The sequence below is a fragment of the Clupea harengus genome, chromosome 11 (genome assembly GCF_900700415.2).
Source record: "Clupea harengus chromosome 11, Ch_v2.0.2, whole genome shotgun sequence".
NCBI classification, from domain to species: domain Eukaryota; kingdom Metazoa; phylum Chordata; class Actinopteri; order Clupeiformes; family Clupeidae; genus Clupea; species Clupea harengus.
The window spans coordinates 14,391,842-14,410,440 of record NC_045162.1 but is presented as its reverse complement, the minus strand read 5'-3'; the positions used below and the strand labels follow the sequence as shown (position 1 = coordinate 14,410,440).

Below are 18,599 nucleotides of genomic sequence, written 5' to 3'. Positions count from 1 at the left end.
GCATTTTAGACACAGTGGAGGAGAGGCGATTTCATCCGACTGGGGGCCATCATAGGCTACATACACATAAAAGTTCGTCTTAACATTTAGACTAAGGCTACACACAACTTTCATTTTCGTGTATCAAAATGTCCATTTACAAACTAGTTATTAAGCACTGCTAGAAGCTATTAGTTGTACTGAGAGTTTATTTTCAGTTGTCAAAATTAGTGGGGACGAAATTGGTGATTGCAAAAAGTGTCGGGGACATATCATATCCCCCCGCGTAACTGACGCCTATGTCTGGACCAGATCCGTATCTGATGCAGCCTAAATCAGATTCTGTCTGAACAATTCTGCAAACGTCCGATCTGCCCCAGTTCGTATGTCCCTCCCATTTAGTTTGTTATTCGTGGGTGACGTCTGCCTTTTCTCTCTCACTGGTTTCCATGTTGGTCAAGTAAGTTACGCTATTCGCTGTTGAAGTTGCCAGCTCTGCACACACTGCGATGGAAATCTATGACAAAGTGCAGAGAGCTGTGCAGTTTTACTTAGATCCTATACATTTCCAGTACATCATAGCCTTCATTGCTCTTGTATACATTGTTCCGAAGGTAACGCATCTGGTTGTCAGAAGATACGAGGGCATCCGAGTTCTTGAGAGCTTTCCCGGACCACCTGCTCACTGGTTATTTGGGCACGTTCGAGAGGTTAGTAGATTTTTCGTCAGCATGTGTTCAGCAAGTTAAGTAATGTTTAAGGTTGATATTTAAGGTGGAAGTTTAAAATCCATGTTATAGAAATGTTATTGACTTCGTGTTGATGTGAAAGTAGATTACTAAATATTGTTTTGTTCTGTGCCCTAGAAGGCTTTTTTAGGCCTCGCTTACCGCTCAAAACATGACTGTGTTGTTCACAAATTATGGTTTGACCAATGAGTTACAATTAACGGTCACTGTAGAATACGTACTAATGTAGTCAATATTTAGGGGACACGTAGGGTGACCTTAAATGACCCACGAAACGAAACACAACACTTCGATTTATTGCGGAATAGCCCTTAAATGACACAGATAAATCATTAAGCTATGCTGCATGACCTCGTATATACCTAAATTGAAAAGCTAAACATCTTCGACCCTCTCCCCACCCATTTACAGTTTCGACAAGACGGGACAGATTATGACAAGGTGTTGAAATGGGGAGAGACATATCCCTTTGCCTTTCCTATGTGGTTTGGACCCGTCATTGCGTTTCTTGCCATCCATCATCCATCCTATGCAAAAACTCTATTAGCCTCAACAGGTGGGTGTCTTATCAAATATCTAGGCCTCTTTCTGCATATAAATGAGAGAACTGCCCTCTGAATGATTTGTAAATGTTGCTATTTTTCCTCCACAGAGCCTAAAGATGATATTGCCTACAGGTTTCTTATCCCATGGATAGGTAGGGCACCCATGGGTTGGAATGATAGTGAGATTCATATGACAGAATTCCAAATAGCATGTGACACTGACTTTGCATTTTGGAACAATGCCATGGTGTATTCCAAGTTTGTTGTCACAGGCTTGAGTAGTCTTTAGAGGAGGGTATGTGTCATAATTGGAGTAATGAGGGGTCATAAAGGTCATAAAGGGTTATTAATATGACAATTTGGATGGATGGTTAGTTTTGATCTAGCTTTGGGTGACAGCTTGCTTGTCATTTTGGATGGATGAGACCGGCCCTCTGCCCTTTCTCCCCCCTCCACACAGGCAGTTGACCCCCACAAATGGTGTGAATCATTTTGATAGTAAGGTGTTATCTGAGAGGGTGAGATTTCCCGGCGTAGCAATGGTGTTTCTGACCAGGTCTATCCTGTTGGCATAGCAGGGGTCAGGAAGACTGGCTGCTCTAGGCGTGAGCACGGGGTTGATAACAGAAATTGGTGGTGAATTGATGTCGTAAACCGGTGTTACCCAAGTAAACCATATGACTTATCAGGCGCTCAAGCATAGCAAGGTCTTGTCAGCCTGTGAGATGGCATTCTTTCACTCTATTATAGGAAACTTTAAGATGATATATACATAATCCCTATGGTCTAATGGTCATGATACCGGCTTATTCAAGTCTAAAAGACTTAGTTTTGTAAGGCTTGACCCATAAGACATTTGTTCATGAGATGGTAGCTCAACAAAAGAAGATATAGTTCAACAGCACACACACACATGCATGCACGCACGCACAGACACACACACACACACACACACACACACACACACACATACAAACACAGAGACACATACAAACACAGAGACACAGAGACAGATACACAGTATACTAATAGTTATATTATAAACAATAAAACAGGGGTATTGTGTAATATGTGGACTATATTTTAGTTTAATCCCAAAACAGCGTGATACATGAAGACATTACAAACACACACACACACACACACACACACACACACACACACACACACACACAACCACTCACAGTAAGAGATGAGAAAGGTGTTAAATCCACTTTGTTAAGCAACGGTGGTATACACAACACATTCGGGGCCCACTGGAATAACTTTGATAGAACAAAAAAAAAAAGAAAAAGAAAGTCACCCATTAGTTGATGGTAGAAAATGGATAGAACATTTGAAAATTATACAAAAAGGTAATCTAAATCTGAACAAAAAAGCCTTAAATGCTCAGTTGAGAAGACAACTTGAGAAGTTGAGAAAACAAATTGAATACAAAATTGAAATACCTCAAGAACAAAAAATGATGTGGTGGTAGATGGAGGGTACAATCAAATGCTGAAACACAGCACACCTAAATTAAGAGAGACAATCTTGGAAATTCATTCCAATTTAATCCTGTCGTCAGGACCCCTTTTCCAGAAATAATGGAAAGGTGAGCCACATCAACACCAATTCATAAAAAAGGTGACAAAACATAAACCTGACAAACTATAGAGGGCCTTACACAAGGCCGCCAAATTAGGGAACTTATTTTGTGCCATCCTGAACAGCAGAATAACACAATTTATCCAGAATAATAATATCATAAATTCATCCCAGATACGTTTTTGCAAAATAACAGACCAACTTTCATATATACACATCCATACACTCATAGCAGGAACATGTACAAAATGTTAAAAAGGTCAAATATTTGGTTGTTTCATAGACTTTAGCAACGCTTTCCACTCAGTATGGCATGATGGACTTATGTTGAAACTAATTCATAGTGGAATTGGAGACTAAATGTATGACATCATTTAAACATAGGTATAAAAAACAATAAATGCTGTCTAAAAAATTAAACAACAGAATATACTGGTATTTTGACCAGACCAAAAAGGAGTTCGACAAGGCTGTTGAGTAAGGCCAACCTTATTCACATATAGATCAATGATTTGGCTACAGAGCTTGAAAGATCTGCGGCCCCAGGTGTTATATTCTAAATGAAGAAATGAAGGCCTGCTTTTTGCTGACAATCTTCTCCTACACTCCCCTAGTGTAGAGGCGCTTCAGGAAAGTCTAAATATTCTTAACTAATACAGTCTAACAAGGCCTCCCTTCCAATTAACCAGGATAAGTCCAAAATCATGATATTCCAGAAAAGACACACCATACTTAATAGTGTTTATAGGATCACAACTGGTGAACAAAAACTTGAACAGGTAAAAATATATTGTTATTTAGGATTAATGATTTCATCTACAGGACATTTTGATGGTGTAATAAGATATTTAACTGAAAGGCAAGAACAACATACTACATGCTAAGGAACTCATCACTAAAATATAAACCATCCTATAAAACACTGCTTACAAATTTTTGATTCACTACTGAAACCAATACTATGTTATGGTAGTGAAGTTTGAGCAGAGGGGATGGACACCCCGAGAGAGAGCCTTTAAACTATCTATTAAAAAAACGGGCTCAACTAAAAAATTTAAAAAAAAAAGATTCAACCATTGCTTCAAAACTGAAACAGCTAAAAGAAAGGAATAAAGAAAATTACATTAACTACGGGTTTTCCCTTTTTCTAACTGGCCATTACTTGTATTTGCTATATGTATATCTTATGGAATTTAACTTTACTTGATTATATTTACTTAATTATTATTATTACATTTTCCCTGTATTACTATTATATTGTTGTTACTGCTTAAGTGCTTGGGTAATGTTGTATTGTACAGTCATTCCAATAAAGACAATGGCATTTTAATTGAAATGCAGAGAGAGAGAGATGCAGAGAGAGAGATATACAGAAGAGCGAGAATCAAAGAAATGCACTCCACTCTGTATAAAAAACAACAACAAATTCAATAACTCATATTGCAGCATGAAAACAATACGAATCCTTTGTAATTAGTCAAGGACCGTCCAAGGTTAAGATCATCAGCCTTTGGACTTAAAAAGTAACAAGTTATTTAATGAGTTCAAGGGGAGGGGAGGGGGAGGGGAGAGAGGGACACTTACACCAAATGGCTGCCCTGGAGTGACACAGGAACGACCTCAGGGATGGAATCCTTATCTGGTTTAAGCTAAATATACAATTATATTGAACTTGTTAGAGGAGGTGAAAATTATATATGGCTTAAGTTAAAAAATAAAAATAAAAAAAAAAGACCTGAGCTCCAATACCCAAAACATATTCCTATGGACAATCTACATCCCTCCAATTGAATCACCCACTTCTAAACCCAGGGAAACATCCTAATTGTAGGTGATCTGTATGCACACACAGCTGAAGAAGCACACCACTACTAGCACAAAACGGAGACAAATTACATGAATAAACAAAACTCACACCAGTCTTACTCTTCCATTAAGGAATAACTATGATAAAATTAACAAATAGAAAGGGGAAAGAACTACTGCAGCTCTGTTGGTCCCACTGTCTGTACATAGTCAATAATTGCCTAAGAGGGGCTCCTTGGCCGCTACACCTACAGCGCCTCTCAGGGCAGTAGCACAGCAGATTATGCATTAACATATTTGGACCTTTCTCGCTCAGAGCAGTCACAGTCAGGCAACAACCCCTTTTCAGACCATAACCAGCTCAGAATACACCTAAAAAGACTCCACTCTAACCAACCATGTTCTAACTCCAGTAATTTTATATAACATAACAACTCAATAAAGATGGGCGCAAAGCAGAATACCTGAATATCAGGAAGCAATGAGTAGCCATGAAACTCAAGAACAGCAGTAAAAGAAGGAGTAAACATAGCCAGCAAAGCACATCTTGTGGCACAACAATCAAACTTACCTTCCAAAAACCAAACCTACCCCCTAAAAAAAAAAAGAAAATGCAAGAAAAATGGTTTGACTCAGAATGTAAAAAACATTAGGAAAAACTAAGACAATTATCCACCCAAAACACAGGCCTCCAGACAAGAAAAGTCTGGGCCCCGGACGGCATTCTAAATGAGATGCTTAAACATGCAGACTATGAATTCAAATCAAATCAAATCAATTAAAACAAACTTTTCAATTTAGGGCTTAGAACCGGCTTCTTTCCTGAAGTATGGAATGAAGCACTGATAACACCCGTATTTAAAAGTGGAGACAAGACAGATCCACAAAAGGGGGATCTATATAAATTCAGGTGTAGGAAAAGTCTTATGTAGCATCCTAAATTCACGAATCATAGACTTCATCACAGAACATCACACAACACTAAATTTAGAACTACACATCATAGCTTCACATTAAACACAGTAATTGACAATTAAGGGCACACAAATAATGCAAAGATTTAGGCCTGTTTTGTGAATTGTCAAAAAGCCTTTGATTCAGGCTGGCACAGCGGCCTTTTCCTAAAATTACTTGAAAGTGGTATCAGAGGGAAAACATACGATCTGATAAATTCAATGTACACTAATGGGTAGTGCTCAATTAAAGCTGGAACAAAGAAAACAGAAGCTTCCTTTCAGAGACGTGGAGTAAGACAGGGCTGTAAACTTGCACCTCACTAAATTAAATTTCTTCTCTTTGCAGATGACTTGGTTTTGCTGTCCCCATTAGCAGAGGGCCTACAACAGAACCTGAAGCTCATACACATGTTTTGGCAGACTTGGGTCCTGACCATTAAATCCCAAAAAAGAAAAAATACTAACTTTTCAGAAAAATCCAGAGGTCAGGGAAAGAAATTCACTATGCAGGACCATTTTAGACAAGTGTTGTGCTCCTGAGCAGCACTCAGGGAACTTGGAGGCCCGATTCCAGCCCAAATCATCTGGCAGAAAACTGCATTGTGTATCTGCAAGTTGAACTGTTAGTGAAGAATAGATCAGATGTACTAAATGTTTAGAGTTTCAAATGTTAACAACAGGAAGAAAGAACAACATAAACTCGAAAACACAAATGAGAAGTTTGAATGTATGTCAGTGGCAGAATAGGAGGTTAACAGTGTGAAATGGAGCGCCGAATATTGAGACTTGTAGTGAGGAGGATGAGAGACATTTTGGTCACAGCACCATAAATAAGATTTCTAAGACTAGTCTTTTTTCCTTTGTGTATTCATTTTAGAAAACTCAATGCACTGATTTTTGTCCCCCCTATAATGCTACAGGGGCCGGGAGCAAAATATTATTTTGTAGTATTTTAACTGGGCATTTGTTCATTCATGTAGATGGGGTCATCTAAAAGGAAAAGCTGTATGGTTTGTACAGTGTTCAGTAATTGTAAGGCTCAAAATATTCCAACCAGTCATAGAACCAATCGCAAGATATGGCAGCAAACTTTTAGGTCCTCTGATGTACAAAGGATTCGAAAATGGGGACAACAACCAGTTAAAACCTAGGTATGGAGGAGTCATTTTAAGGTATTACTCCCAGGTGTAGTACTAACCATGCTACCGTTAGTGTTTTTATGGAAAATAAGTTCAAAGCTTGTGGTTTAAAATATTTGTGATTGTGGTAACAAATAATAATATAGAATCAACGTATTGTGATTTGAATTTACTTAACTACATGGGGGTGGAATTTGTTGACATAACTAGGTTTAGTAAGTCCAACGTGAATTCACTAGCTTTACAACAATGAAAACTATTTAAGTACTGCTTATCCAAGTCAGTTAAGTTGGAACTTCAAGGAGTTGTTCAGGTGGTGTAAGTACATGCATTTGAGTAAGAATTACATATGTAAGGTTGGTCAGTGTAATGGATGTCTGTTTAGTTAGATGAACACTGTCTGATCAATTAAGGTTGACTTGACCAGAAAATATTTAAATGACTTACTAAAGTTTTGTTGGTTTCACTTAAGTTAGTTATTTCCTCTGTAATAATAGTATTACAATAGTTTGAACACCACTCATGTATATGGAAAATGTTGACATAACTAGTTTAAGTACATTGATCAACTTTTTAGTGTAGCATTGAAGGGTGTTTTGTCTTTTTGTTGTTTCAGTTCAAAATGTCAGGTAGTTTTGTCCTTCTTTACTTGGTCATCTACACATTTATATTTAAGGTTAGGGAGATAAATATAAACTATACATGTTGTAAAATGCGGTATTTGATATGCAGGACATTTTTTAAGGTATTACTCACGTTTGTAATACTAACCATGTTACCATTAGTGTTTTTATGGTAAACAAGTTCAAAGCTTGTGGTTTTTAAATATTTGTGATTGTGGTAATAAATAATAATATAGAATCAACGTATTGTGATTTGAATTTACTTAACTACATGGGGGTGGAATTTGTTGACATAACTAGGTTTAGTAAGTCCAACGTGAATTCACTAGCTTTACAACAATGAAAACTATTTAAGTACTGCTTATCCAAGTCAGTTAAGTTGGAACTTCAAGGAGTTGTTCAGGTGGTGTAAGTACATGCCTTTGAGTAAGAATTACATATGTAAGGTTGGTCAGTGTAATGGATGTCTGTTTAGTTAGATGAACACTGGCTGATCAATTAAGGTTGACTTGACCAGAAAATATTTAAATGACTTACTAAAGTTTTGTTGGTTTCACTTAAGTTAGTTATTTCCTCTGTAATAATAGTATTAAAATAGTTTGAACACCACTCATGTATATGGAAAATGTTGACATAACTAGTTTAAGTACATTGATCAACTTTTTAGTGTGGCATTGAAGGGTGTTTTGTCTTTTTGTTGTTTCAGTTCAAAATGTCTGGTAGTTTTGTCCTTCTTTACTTGGTGTAAAATGGGGTATTTGATATGCAGGACATTTTTTAAGGTATTACTCACGTTTGTAATACTAACCATGTTACCATTAGTGTTTTTATGGTAAACAAGTTCAAAGCTTGTGGTTTTTAAATATTTGTGATTGTGGTAACAAATAATAACATAGAATCAACGTGTTGTGATTTGAATTTACTTAAATACATGGGGGTGGAATTTGTTGACATAACTAGGTTTAGTAAGTCCAACGTGAATTCACTAGCTTTACCACTCATGTATATGGAAAATGTTGACATAACTAGTTTAAGTACATTGATCAACTTTTTAGTGTAGCATTGAAGTGTGTTTTGTCTTTTTGTTGTTCAGTTCAATATGTAATGTAGTTTTCTCTTTCTTTGTTCACAATTTGGTTTGGTGGTGCAAGGATGGCATAGATCTAATGCTGGTTGTTAGTCACATTAGTTTGGTTGTGCTCGTTTCTTGTGTTAGTTTGTATGAGCCTTAGCACTAAAAGGCAGTGTTTTTGCGCATCTCTTGGCTATCAAGGGTTTTAAAACAATAGGAGTTGGGGTCACTTGTATATGTTTCCAGAATTTGATGGATCATTTTTCAATTTTATTTTGATAAAGGGTACTGGCGTAATTCAGCCCTGCATGCATTGTTATGGGTACTCCTTTATAACTTGAGTATAACAAAATCTCTGTATACCGAGGTTTCAACTGGTTGTTGTCTCCATTTTCGAATCCTTTGTACATCAGAGGACCTAAAAGTTTGCTGCCATATCTTGCGATTGGTTCTATGACTGGTTGGAATATTTTGAGCCTTACAATTACTGAACACTGTACAAACCATACAGCTTTTCCTTTTAGATGACCCCATCTACATGAATGAACAAATGCCCAGTTAAAATACTACAAAATAATATTTTGCTCCCGGCCCCTGTAGCATTATAGGGGGGACAAAAATCAGTGCATTGAGTTTTCTAAAATGAATACACAAAGGAAAAAAGACTAGTCTTAGAAATCTTATTTATGGTGCTGTGACCAAAATGTCTCTCATCCTCCTCACTACAAGTCTCAATATTCGGCGCTCCATTTCACACTGTTAACCTCCTATTCTGCCACTGACATACATTCAAACTTCTCGTTTGTGTTTTTCGAGTTTATGTTGTTCTTTCTTCCTGTTGTTAACATTTGAAACTCTAAACATTTAGTACATCTGATCTATTCTTCACTAACAGTTCAACTTGCAGATACACAATGCAGTTTTCTGCCAGATGATTTGGGCTGGAATCGGGCCTCCAAGTTCCCTGAGTGCTGCTCAGGAGCACAACACTTGTCTAAAATGGTCCTGCATAGTGAATTTCTTTCCCTGACCTCTGGATTTTTCTGAAAAGTTAGTATTTTTTCTTTTTTGGGATTTAATGGTCAGGACCCAAGTCTGCCAAAACATGTGTATGAGCTTCAGGTTCTGTTGTAGGCCCTCTGCTAATGGGGACAGCAAAACCAAGTCATCTGCAAAGAGAAGAAATTTAATTTAGTGAGGTGCAAGTTTACAGCCCTGTCTTACTCCACGTCTCTGAAAGGAAGCTTCTGTTTTCTTTGTTCCAGCTTTAATTGAGCACTACCCATTAGTGTACATTGAATTTATCAGATCGTATGTTTTCCCTCTGATACCACTTTCAAGTAATTTTAGGAAAAGGCCGCTGTGCCAGCCTGAATCAAAGGCTTTTTGACAATTCACAAAACAGGCCTAAATCTTTGCATTATTTGTGTGCCCTTAATTGTCAATTACTGTGTTTAATGTGAAGCTATGATGTGTAGTTCTAAATTTAGTGTTGTGTGATGTTCTGTGATGAAGTCTATGATTCGTGAATTTAGGATGCTACATAAGACTTTTCCTACACCTGAATTTATATAGATCCCCCTTTTGTGGATCTGTCTTGTCTCCACTTTTAAATACGGGTGTTATCAGTGCTTCATTCCATACTTCAGGAAAGAAGCCGGTTCTAAGCCCTAAATTGAAAAGTTTGTTTTAATTGATTTGATTTGATTTGAATTCATAGTCTGCATGTTTAAGCATCTCATTTAGAATGCCGTCCGGGGCCCAGACTTTTCTTGTCTGGAGGCCTGTGTTTTTGGGTGGATAATTGTCTTAGTTTTTCCTAATGTTTTTTACATTCTGAGTCAAACCATTTTTCTTGCATTTTCTTTTTTTTTTAGGGGGTAGGTTTGGTTTTTGGAAAGGTAAGTTTGATTGTTGTGCCACAAGATGTGCTTTGTGGCTATGTTTACTCCTTCTTTACTGCTGTTCTTGAGTTTCATGGCTACTCATTGCTTCCTGATATTCAGGTATTCTGCTTTGCGCCCATCTTTATTGAGTTGTTATGTTATATAAATTACTGGAGTTAGAACATGGTTGGTTAGAGTGGAGTCTTTTTAGGTGTATTCTGAGCTGGTTATGGTCTGAAAAAGGGGGTTGTTGCCTGACTGTGACTGCTCTGAGCGAGAAAGGGTCCAAATATGTTAATGCATAATCTGCTGTGCTACTGCCCTGAGAGGCGCTGTAGGTGTAGCGGCCAAAGGAGCCCCCTCTTAGGCAATTATTGACTATGTACAGACAGTGGGACCAACAGAGCTGCAGTAGTTCTTTCCCCTTTCTATTTGTTAATTTTATCATAGTTATTCCTTAATGGAAGAGTAAGACTGGTGTGAGTTTTGTTATTCATGTATTTGTCTCCGTTTTGTGCTAGTAGTGTGTGCTTCTTCAGCTGTGTGTGCATACAGATCACCTACAATTAGGATGTTTCCCTGGGTTTAGAAGTGGGTGATTCAATTGGAGGGATGTAGATTGTCCATAGGAATATGTTTTGGGTATTGGAGCTCAGGTCTTTTTTTTTTATTTTTATTTTTTAACTTAAGCCATATATAATTTTCACCTCCTCTAACAAGTTCAATATAATTTGTATATTTAGCTTTAAACCAGATAAGGATTCCATCCCTGAGGTCGTTCCCTGTGTCACTCCAGGGCAGCCATTTGGTGTAAGTGTCCCTCTCTCCCCCTCCCCCTCCCCCTCCCCTTGAACTCATTAAATAACTTGTTACTTTTTAGTCCAAAGGCTGATGATCTTAACCCTTGGACGGTCCCTTGACTAATTACAAAGGATTCGTATTGTTTCATGCTGCAATATGAGTTATTGAATTTGTTGTTGTTTTTTATACAGAGTGGAGTGCATTTCTTTGATTCTCGCTCTTCTGTATATCTCTCTCTCTGCATCTCTCTCTCTCTGCATTTCAATTAAATGCCATTGTCTTTATTGGAATGACTGTACAATACAACATTACCCAAGCACTTAAGCAGTAACAACAATAATAATAGTAATACAGGGAAAAATGTAATAATAATAATTAAGTAAATATAATCAAGTAAAGTTAAATTCCATAAGATATACATATAGCAAATACAAGTAATGGCCAGTTAGAAAAAGGGAAAACCCGTAGTTAATGTAATTTTCTTTATTCCTTTCTTTTAGCTGTTTCAGTTTTGAAGCAATGGTTGAATCTTTTTTTTTTATTATTTTTTAGTTGAGCCCGTTTTTTTAATAGATAGTTTAAAGGCTCTCTCTCGGGGTGTCCATCCCCTCTGCTCAAACTTCACTACCATAACATAGTATTGGTTTCAGTAGTGAATCAAAAATTTGTAAGCAGTGTTTTATAGGATGGTTATATTTTAGTGATGAGTTCCTTAGCATGTAGTATGTTGTTCTTGCCTTTTCAGTTAAATATCTTATTACACCATCAAAATGTCCTGTAGATGAAATCATTAATCCTAAATAACAATATATTTTTACCTGTTCAAGTTTTTGTTCGCCAGTTGTGATCCTATAAACACTATTAAGTATGGTGTGTCTTTTCTGGAATATCATGATTTTGGACTTATCCTGGTTAATTGGAAGGGGAGGCCTTGTTAGACTGTATTAGTTAAGAATATTTAGACTTTCCTGAAGCGCCTCTACACTAGGGGAGTGTAGGAGAAGATTGTCAGCAAAAAGCAGGCCTTTCATTTCTTCATTTAGAAATATAACACCTGGGGCCGCAGATCTTTCAAGCTCTGTAGCCAAATCATTGATCTATATGTTGAATAAGGTTGGCCTTACTCAACAGCCTTGTCGAACTCCTTTTGTCTGGTCAAAATACCAGTTATTCTGTTGTTAATTTTTAGACAGCATTTATTGTTTTTTATACCTATGTTTAATGATGTCATACATTTAGTCTCCAATTCCACTATGAATTAGTTTCAACATAAGTCCATCATGCCATACTGAGTGGAAAGCGTTGCTAAAGTCTATGAAACAACCAAATATTTGACCTTTTTAACATTTTGTACATGTTCCTCTATGAGTGTATGGATGTGTATATATGAACAGTTGGTCTGTTATTTTGCAAAAAACGTATCTGGGATGAATTTATGATATTATTATTCTGGATAAATTGTGTTATTCTGCTGTTCAGGATGGCACAAAATAAGTTCCCTAATTTGCGGCCTTGTGTGAGGCCTCTATAGTTGTCAGGTTTATGTTTGTCACCTTTTTTATGAATTGGTGTGATGTGGCTCACCTTTCCATTATTCTGGAAAAGGGGTCTGACGACAGGATTAAATTGAATAATTTCAAGATTGTCTCTCTTAATTTAGGTGTGCTGTGTTTCAGCATTTGATTGTACCCTCCATCTACACCACATCATTTTTTGTTCTTGAGGTATTTCAATTTTGTATTCAATTTGTTTTCTCAACTTCTCAAGTTGTCTTCTCAACTGAGCATTTAAGGCTTTTTGTTCAGAATTTAGATTACCTTTTTGTATAATTTTCAAATGTTCTATCCATTTTCTACCATCAACTAATGGGGTGACTTTCTTTTTTTTTTTGTTCTATCAAAGTTATTCCAGTGGGCCCCGAATGTGTTGTGTATACACCGTTGCTTAACAAAGTGGATTTAACACCTTTCTCATCTCTTACTGTGAGTGTATGTGTGTGTGTGTGTGTGTGTGTTTGTATGTCTTCAATGTATCACGCTGTTTTGGGATTAAACTAAAATATAGTCACATATTACACAATACCCCTGTTTTATTGTTTATAATATAACTATTAGTATACTGTGTATCTGTCTCTGTGTCTCTGTGTTTGTATGTGTCTCTGTGTTTGTATGTGTGTGTGTGTGTGTGTGTGTGTGTGTGTGTGTGTGTGTGTCTGTGCGTGCGTGCATGCATGTGTGTGTGTGCTGTTGAACTATATCTTCTTTTGTTGAGCTACCATCTCATGAACAAATGTCTTATGGGTCAAGCCTTACAAAACTAAGTCTTTTAAACTTGAATAAGCCGGTATCATGACCATTAGACCATAGGGATTATGTATATATCATCTTAAAGTTTCCTATAATAGAGTGAAAGAATGCCATCTCACAGGCTGACAAGACCTTGCTATGCTTGAGCGCCTGATAAGTCATATGGTTTACTTGGGTAACACCGGTTTACGACATCATTCACCACCAAATTTCTGTTATCAACCCCGTGCTCACGCCTAGAGCAGCCAGTCATCCTGACCCCTGCTATGCCAACAGGATAGATCCTGGTCAGAAACACCATTGCTACGCCGGGAAATCTCACCCTCTCAGATAACACCTTACTATCAAAATGATTCACACCATTTGTGGGGGTCAACTGCCTGTGTGGAGGGGGGAGAAAGGGCAGAGGGCCGGTCTCATCCATCCAATATGACAAGCAAGCTGTCACCCAAAGCTAGATCAAAACTAACCATCCATCCGATTTGTCATATTAATAACCCTTTATGACCTTTATGACCCCTCATTACTCCAATTATGACACATACCCTCCTCTAAAGACTACTGGCTTGCTTGTACTGTGGTAAAATTGACTACAAAAAGCCAGTTTTTTTGTCTGTTTGTTATTATTTGCTAAATGCATGACATAATTTATGTCTGCATTAATGTTGCCTATTGTTTTGCTTTGTGTTTTCTAGGCGAAGGCTTGTTGGTGTCTCATTCAAATAAGTGGTTCAGACACAGAAGACTACTCACCCCTGGTTTTCATTATGATGTGCTAAAACCTTACGTGAAACTGATTGCAGATTCAACCAAAGTTATGCTGGTAGGTTCACAGCAGTTATACTGACCCTGGTATTTTAAAGGTGAGAGGGATGAGAAGAGAGGGGGTTTAATTTTATTGGCAGCTCAAATATCATCAAGCTTTTGCAAGAATCAAGGACTTCACCACTGAAAGCTGATTGATCATGTATTCCAGGTTCTACTCCTTGTTCCTCTTGATTCCATCTCTCCTAGGATAAATGGGAGAACTATGCGAAAACAAATGAGTCGTTCGAGCTTTTTCAGCATGTGAGCCTGATGACTCTGGACAGCATTATGAAATGTGGCTTCAGCTGCAACAGTAACTGCCAGACCGAAAGGTAATTGCTAACCAAATCCATCAACACTAAAGAAACGCTATGCAACAGTTTGCCACCTTTTGAGGTATGTTTTTACAGGCAACCTGTTTTGGTATCATCCTCAAATATGTTATGATGGTATATGGTCTAGATACTAGATAAGTGAAGGACATATAAACACACCTGTTACTACCACTAGCAACCCAGCCTATGCACTATATTAACTCATTCCAGTGGGACAAATGCATACATAAAGGCTGTGTATGAGCTGTGTGACCTGGTGAACCTTCGTTTCCGGGTCTTTCCGTACCACAGTGATATACTGTTCCATCTCAGTCCGCATGGCTACAGATTTAGGAAGGCGTGCAAAATTGCACATGGCCATACAGGTATCAGCTAAGTATTTAGGATCTCACATCTTCATAGTATTTCAGTGATCTTTCAATAATGTAACATAGTATAATTTGTCTTTATAACTCTCCAAGAGGAAGTCATCAGAAGGAGAAAGGAGATATTGAAGGGTGAGAGGGAACAAGAGAAAGTTCAGACGAAGAGACACATGGACTTCTTGGATATCCTCTTATGTGCAAGGGTATATCACCTAATCCTGTGTCTTCGACCACTGCATAACTAGTGAACTACTGCTGAACACCTTTTTTAACTCAGCTTTCACAGAGTTGCAGGATGTTCCTGACAGCAATTTATGTTCCTGATCACAATGTATTAGTTAACTAGTGTAATTGTAGTGTAATTGCAATGTTTGTTATGCAGTATGTTAGCCCTCATAATGCTAGCACACTGACTATTTGTGTGATATCTGATGATGTTAGCAGTAAATTTGACATGTTATCTGACAAACTAATTACATGTTCATGATCTGATTCTTTCACTTGTATCATCTACTGTTGGCAGGATGACAACCAGGAGGGACTTGCTGACGAGGACATCCGAGCGGAGGTTGACACGTTCATGTTCGAGGGCCACGACACTACCGCCAGCGGCATCTCTTGGATCCTCTTCAGTCTGGCCAGCAACCCAGAGCACCAGAAGACGTGCAGGGAGGAGATCACCCAGGTGCTGCAGGGGAAGGACAACATGGACTGGTACTGCCTGAGGCCACATCGGCCCAATATGTCCTGTATTATATATATATTATAAATATATAAATCATTTTATATATTTATATTTCAGTTTACGGTTTAAAAAAATGTCTGTAGAGTTTAACTTGAGTGGATTTGATTTGCCGTGATCTAAGTGGCACTGCAATGCAACACATAACCTCCCTGTGAATTCAGAATGGGATTGCTGTATTTCATAAATGCTCTTCATGAAATCAACACTTTAATCTCAAAGTCAGTTGAAGTGACATTCAGAATACCTTTCTTGGAATGTGTCACAAATGTTTCATGCCCAGGTCAAAGTATAGCTTTAATGTTTGATGGACAGGCATTTGAAATATACACCTCACAGTATGGATTTTCAACAAGTTTGATTGAACAGAGTGAACTATTTGTATCCCTTTTAGGGAGGACCTGAGCAAAATCCCTTACACTACCATGTGCATCAAAGAGTCTCTGCGGATGTACCCGCCTGTACCTGAAATCGCCAGGAAGCTGACCAAGCCCTTAACGTTCTTCGATGGCAGGACTCTACCCGCAGGTGGGCTTTAGGACTTTTGTTTTATGACAAGAAAGCACATATAATATAGCTTGGGCGAAGTGAAGCTACAAGAATGCATCACTAAGTTAAAATCCAGGGAAAGCCAATGAATAATAGTGGGTTTTCAATCTTGTTTTAAAAGTGGCATCAAGCAGGCAGCAGATGGAACATAAAATGGGAGACTATTCCATAATTTGGGACCAATGACAGTAAAAGTTCGACCACCCCTTTGATTTAAAATTAGATTGAGGTAAAACCAGTAGAAGCTCATCGGAGGACCTTGAAGTCAGGAGCTTGTCCATCCACAGCCTTAAAATCAAACAAAGGAGGAAAAAAGAAAGACAGCCTGATTGTACAGACGCCTTTTCCTTAGTGCAAGGGTAGCATGAAAGGGTTTAAATATTAACCCATCTGTTTTGTTTGGCTGAAGCAAGTACTCTGAGGACACTGTGAGTGGTCTTGTTAGCTTGGTCGTGGTTAGCCACTCTTATCGGATAAATGTGATCATGCAATGATACAAAGCCAAAACCGCATCTACTGTCTGTTTGATGGGCTTTTGTACTCATATAAATGCTTTATCGATGCTACACGGTTTGTCATTGGTTTAAGGAGACTTTGCTCAAAATGTTTTGTTTATGTCCTACAGGTTTTCTTGTACTTACCAGTGTCTTTGGTATACATAGGAACGCCACAGTCTGGGAGAACCCCCATGTAAGTGGTGCTTATGAATTACAAACCATATCTGCAGTGGCTACAGTTTTATCAAAGTTAAATAGTCTTTCCTATGATAAGGTGAACCACACCATCTCAATGCGAAAGACTACAAGTAGTTGACAAATGTCAAATCTTCTGACTACCAAAAGGCATTTGTCCTCATTAAAGGCTGCCTGAACATCTGCTTTTCTCATTGTTCTGCTGACATTTTGTTATGTAGCCCGCCTCTTTTTAGACATATTAGGCAAGACCTAAAGACTTAAACCTTTCTGGAGAGAAAGTAAAGCATGTATATTCTAATGTGTTAAAACGACTCCTTATTCTAATGACACTGATATGAATACATTTTTGATTTACGCACATTTCATCTTACAGTCTTGGGGCACCTGAAAACTAAATTTACTTTAACCTGTCCCTGCCTGTGTCTGGTGTTGCTGTAGGTGTTTGACCCGCTGCGGTTTCTGCCAGAGAACTGTGCCAAAAGGTCACCGCATGCCTTTGTACCCTTCTCCGCTGGTCCCAGGTTTGTGAGCTTGCCAGATCATCATGGTTGTCACGGGGACTGTTTTAAGAGGAGGCATGCAGGCACTCGAAGTTCTCATGTTACCGTCGTACAGAGGAGGCTACTCATTTACCTGAATGGAGTTTGGTATCAATGTGCCTCTGACCCAGATACAACCTTTTGCTGACAATAATGTCAACAACTATGATTGGAGATTTTAATTTGATACAGATTGCCTACCTATGAGATTTAAACTAGGTATAAAAACAAAGCCTCAAAAGTTATTATTCAAGGGAAAACCTGTCTATCGTCCAGTTTCATGTTCCATATCCTTGTATATCATTCAACGTCACAAACAGTTATTTAAAAATTGATTTCTGGACATTTCAATTCCTGTCTACCTTGTCATTGCTGCGCTAAACTGTTTTCTCTCTGCTCCTGCCCTCAGGAACTGCATTGGCCAGACCTTTGCCATGAATGAGATGAAGGTGGCGGTGTGTCTGACCCTTAAGAGGTATGAGCTCATGACCGATCCGGACCTCAAGCCCAAGTTGCTGCCACGCCTGGTGCTGCGCTCCCTCAACGGCATTTACCTGAGGATCAAACACCTGGAGCCAGAGCCCTAAGCAGCACCCTGCCTTCCGTGAGCCACATGTGGAACAGACTCGTTGACCAACCTGTGGATTGATTAGCCAACCAACACGCACACTAAAAAACGTGGACCAGGCGGGAAAAAGCCCAGCCTACCACCAGAAGGCATGGTAGTTGAAAAGAGCAGAAGTATTATTTTCATTCACTTCTACATTTATAAAATCAACTCAAATAAACTTTAAGGCAGTTCTACAACACTTCCAGGTTTTGTTTTTAGCTCTCCCTGTTCTGCACAGCCTGTTATTAATGAGTCAGTAGATACGTTTCTATATGTGTGAAAGAAGGTACTTTGTCTGGCCAGCACTAGGTCTGAACTAGTCTGAAGAGGGCAATGTTCTGAATAGCCAATAGAAGCGGAGACCTCGCCAGACTGTCAAGCTAAAAGTGCTGCTTTTATCAACAATGCATCTCTGATAATAAGAATGTGCTGATGGAGGTGCTACAGTGAAGGGTGCATTGGTTAAGGGTGGAAGCAAATGAATGCGGAGTTTCACGTCATGAGGAGA

The 18,599-nt window shown here is 38.3% G+C and overlaps 1 protein-coding gene across 3 annotated transcripts; it reads left to right on the top strand.

Annotated features, from left to right (window-relative positions):
* Positions 1–349: 349 nt before the first annotated feature.
* Positions 350–18,290, top strand: LOC105910096 (cytochrome P450 4B1-like). 3 transcript variants are annotated; one of them, XM_031577074.2, is made up of 13 exons: positions 350–439; positions 594–689; positions 1,140–1,284; positions 1,381–1,425; positions 14,145–14,272; positions 14,464–14,588; positions 14,802–14,956; positions 15,053–15,159; positions 15,480–15,670; positions 16,093–16,226; positions 16,873–16,937; positions 17,381–17,463; positions 17,891–18,290. In XM_031577074.2, exons 1-13 carry the CDS (start codon positions 365–367, stop codon positions 18,066–18,068), a joined length of 1,527 nt encoding a protein of 508 aa, XP_031432934.1. In that variant the 5' UTR covers positions 350–364; the 3' UTR covers positions 18,069–18,290. The 3 variants fall into 3 exon arrangements, with proteins under 3 accessions (XP_031432934.1, XP_012694233.1, XP_042565026.1); XM_012838779.3 differs by lacking the exon at positions 350–439 and having other exon boundaries at positions 446–689; XM_042709092.1 differs by lacking the exons at positions 350–439; positions 1,381–1,425 and having other exon boundaries at positions 446–689.
* The last annotated feature ends 309 nt before the right edge of the window (positions 18,291–18,599 follow it).

What these genes read in the sequence shown, in the direction of transcription:
- LOC105910096 (XM_012838779.3), top strand. Translation starts at nt 489, where the DNA reads ATGGAAATCTATGACAAAGTGCAGAGAGCTGTGCAGTTTTACTTAGAT. An exon ending in AACTCTATTAGCCTCAACAG is followed by an intron (nt 1,285 to 1,380) that starts GTGGGTGTCTTA and finishes TTTCCTCCACAG; the next exon opens with AGCCTAAAGATGATATTGCC. An exon ending in ATATCCTCTTATGTGCAAGG is followed by an intron (nt 15,160 to 15,479) that starts GTATATCACCTA and finishes TACTGTTGGCAG; the next exon opens with GATGACAACCAGGAGGGACT.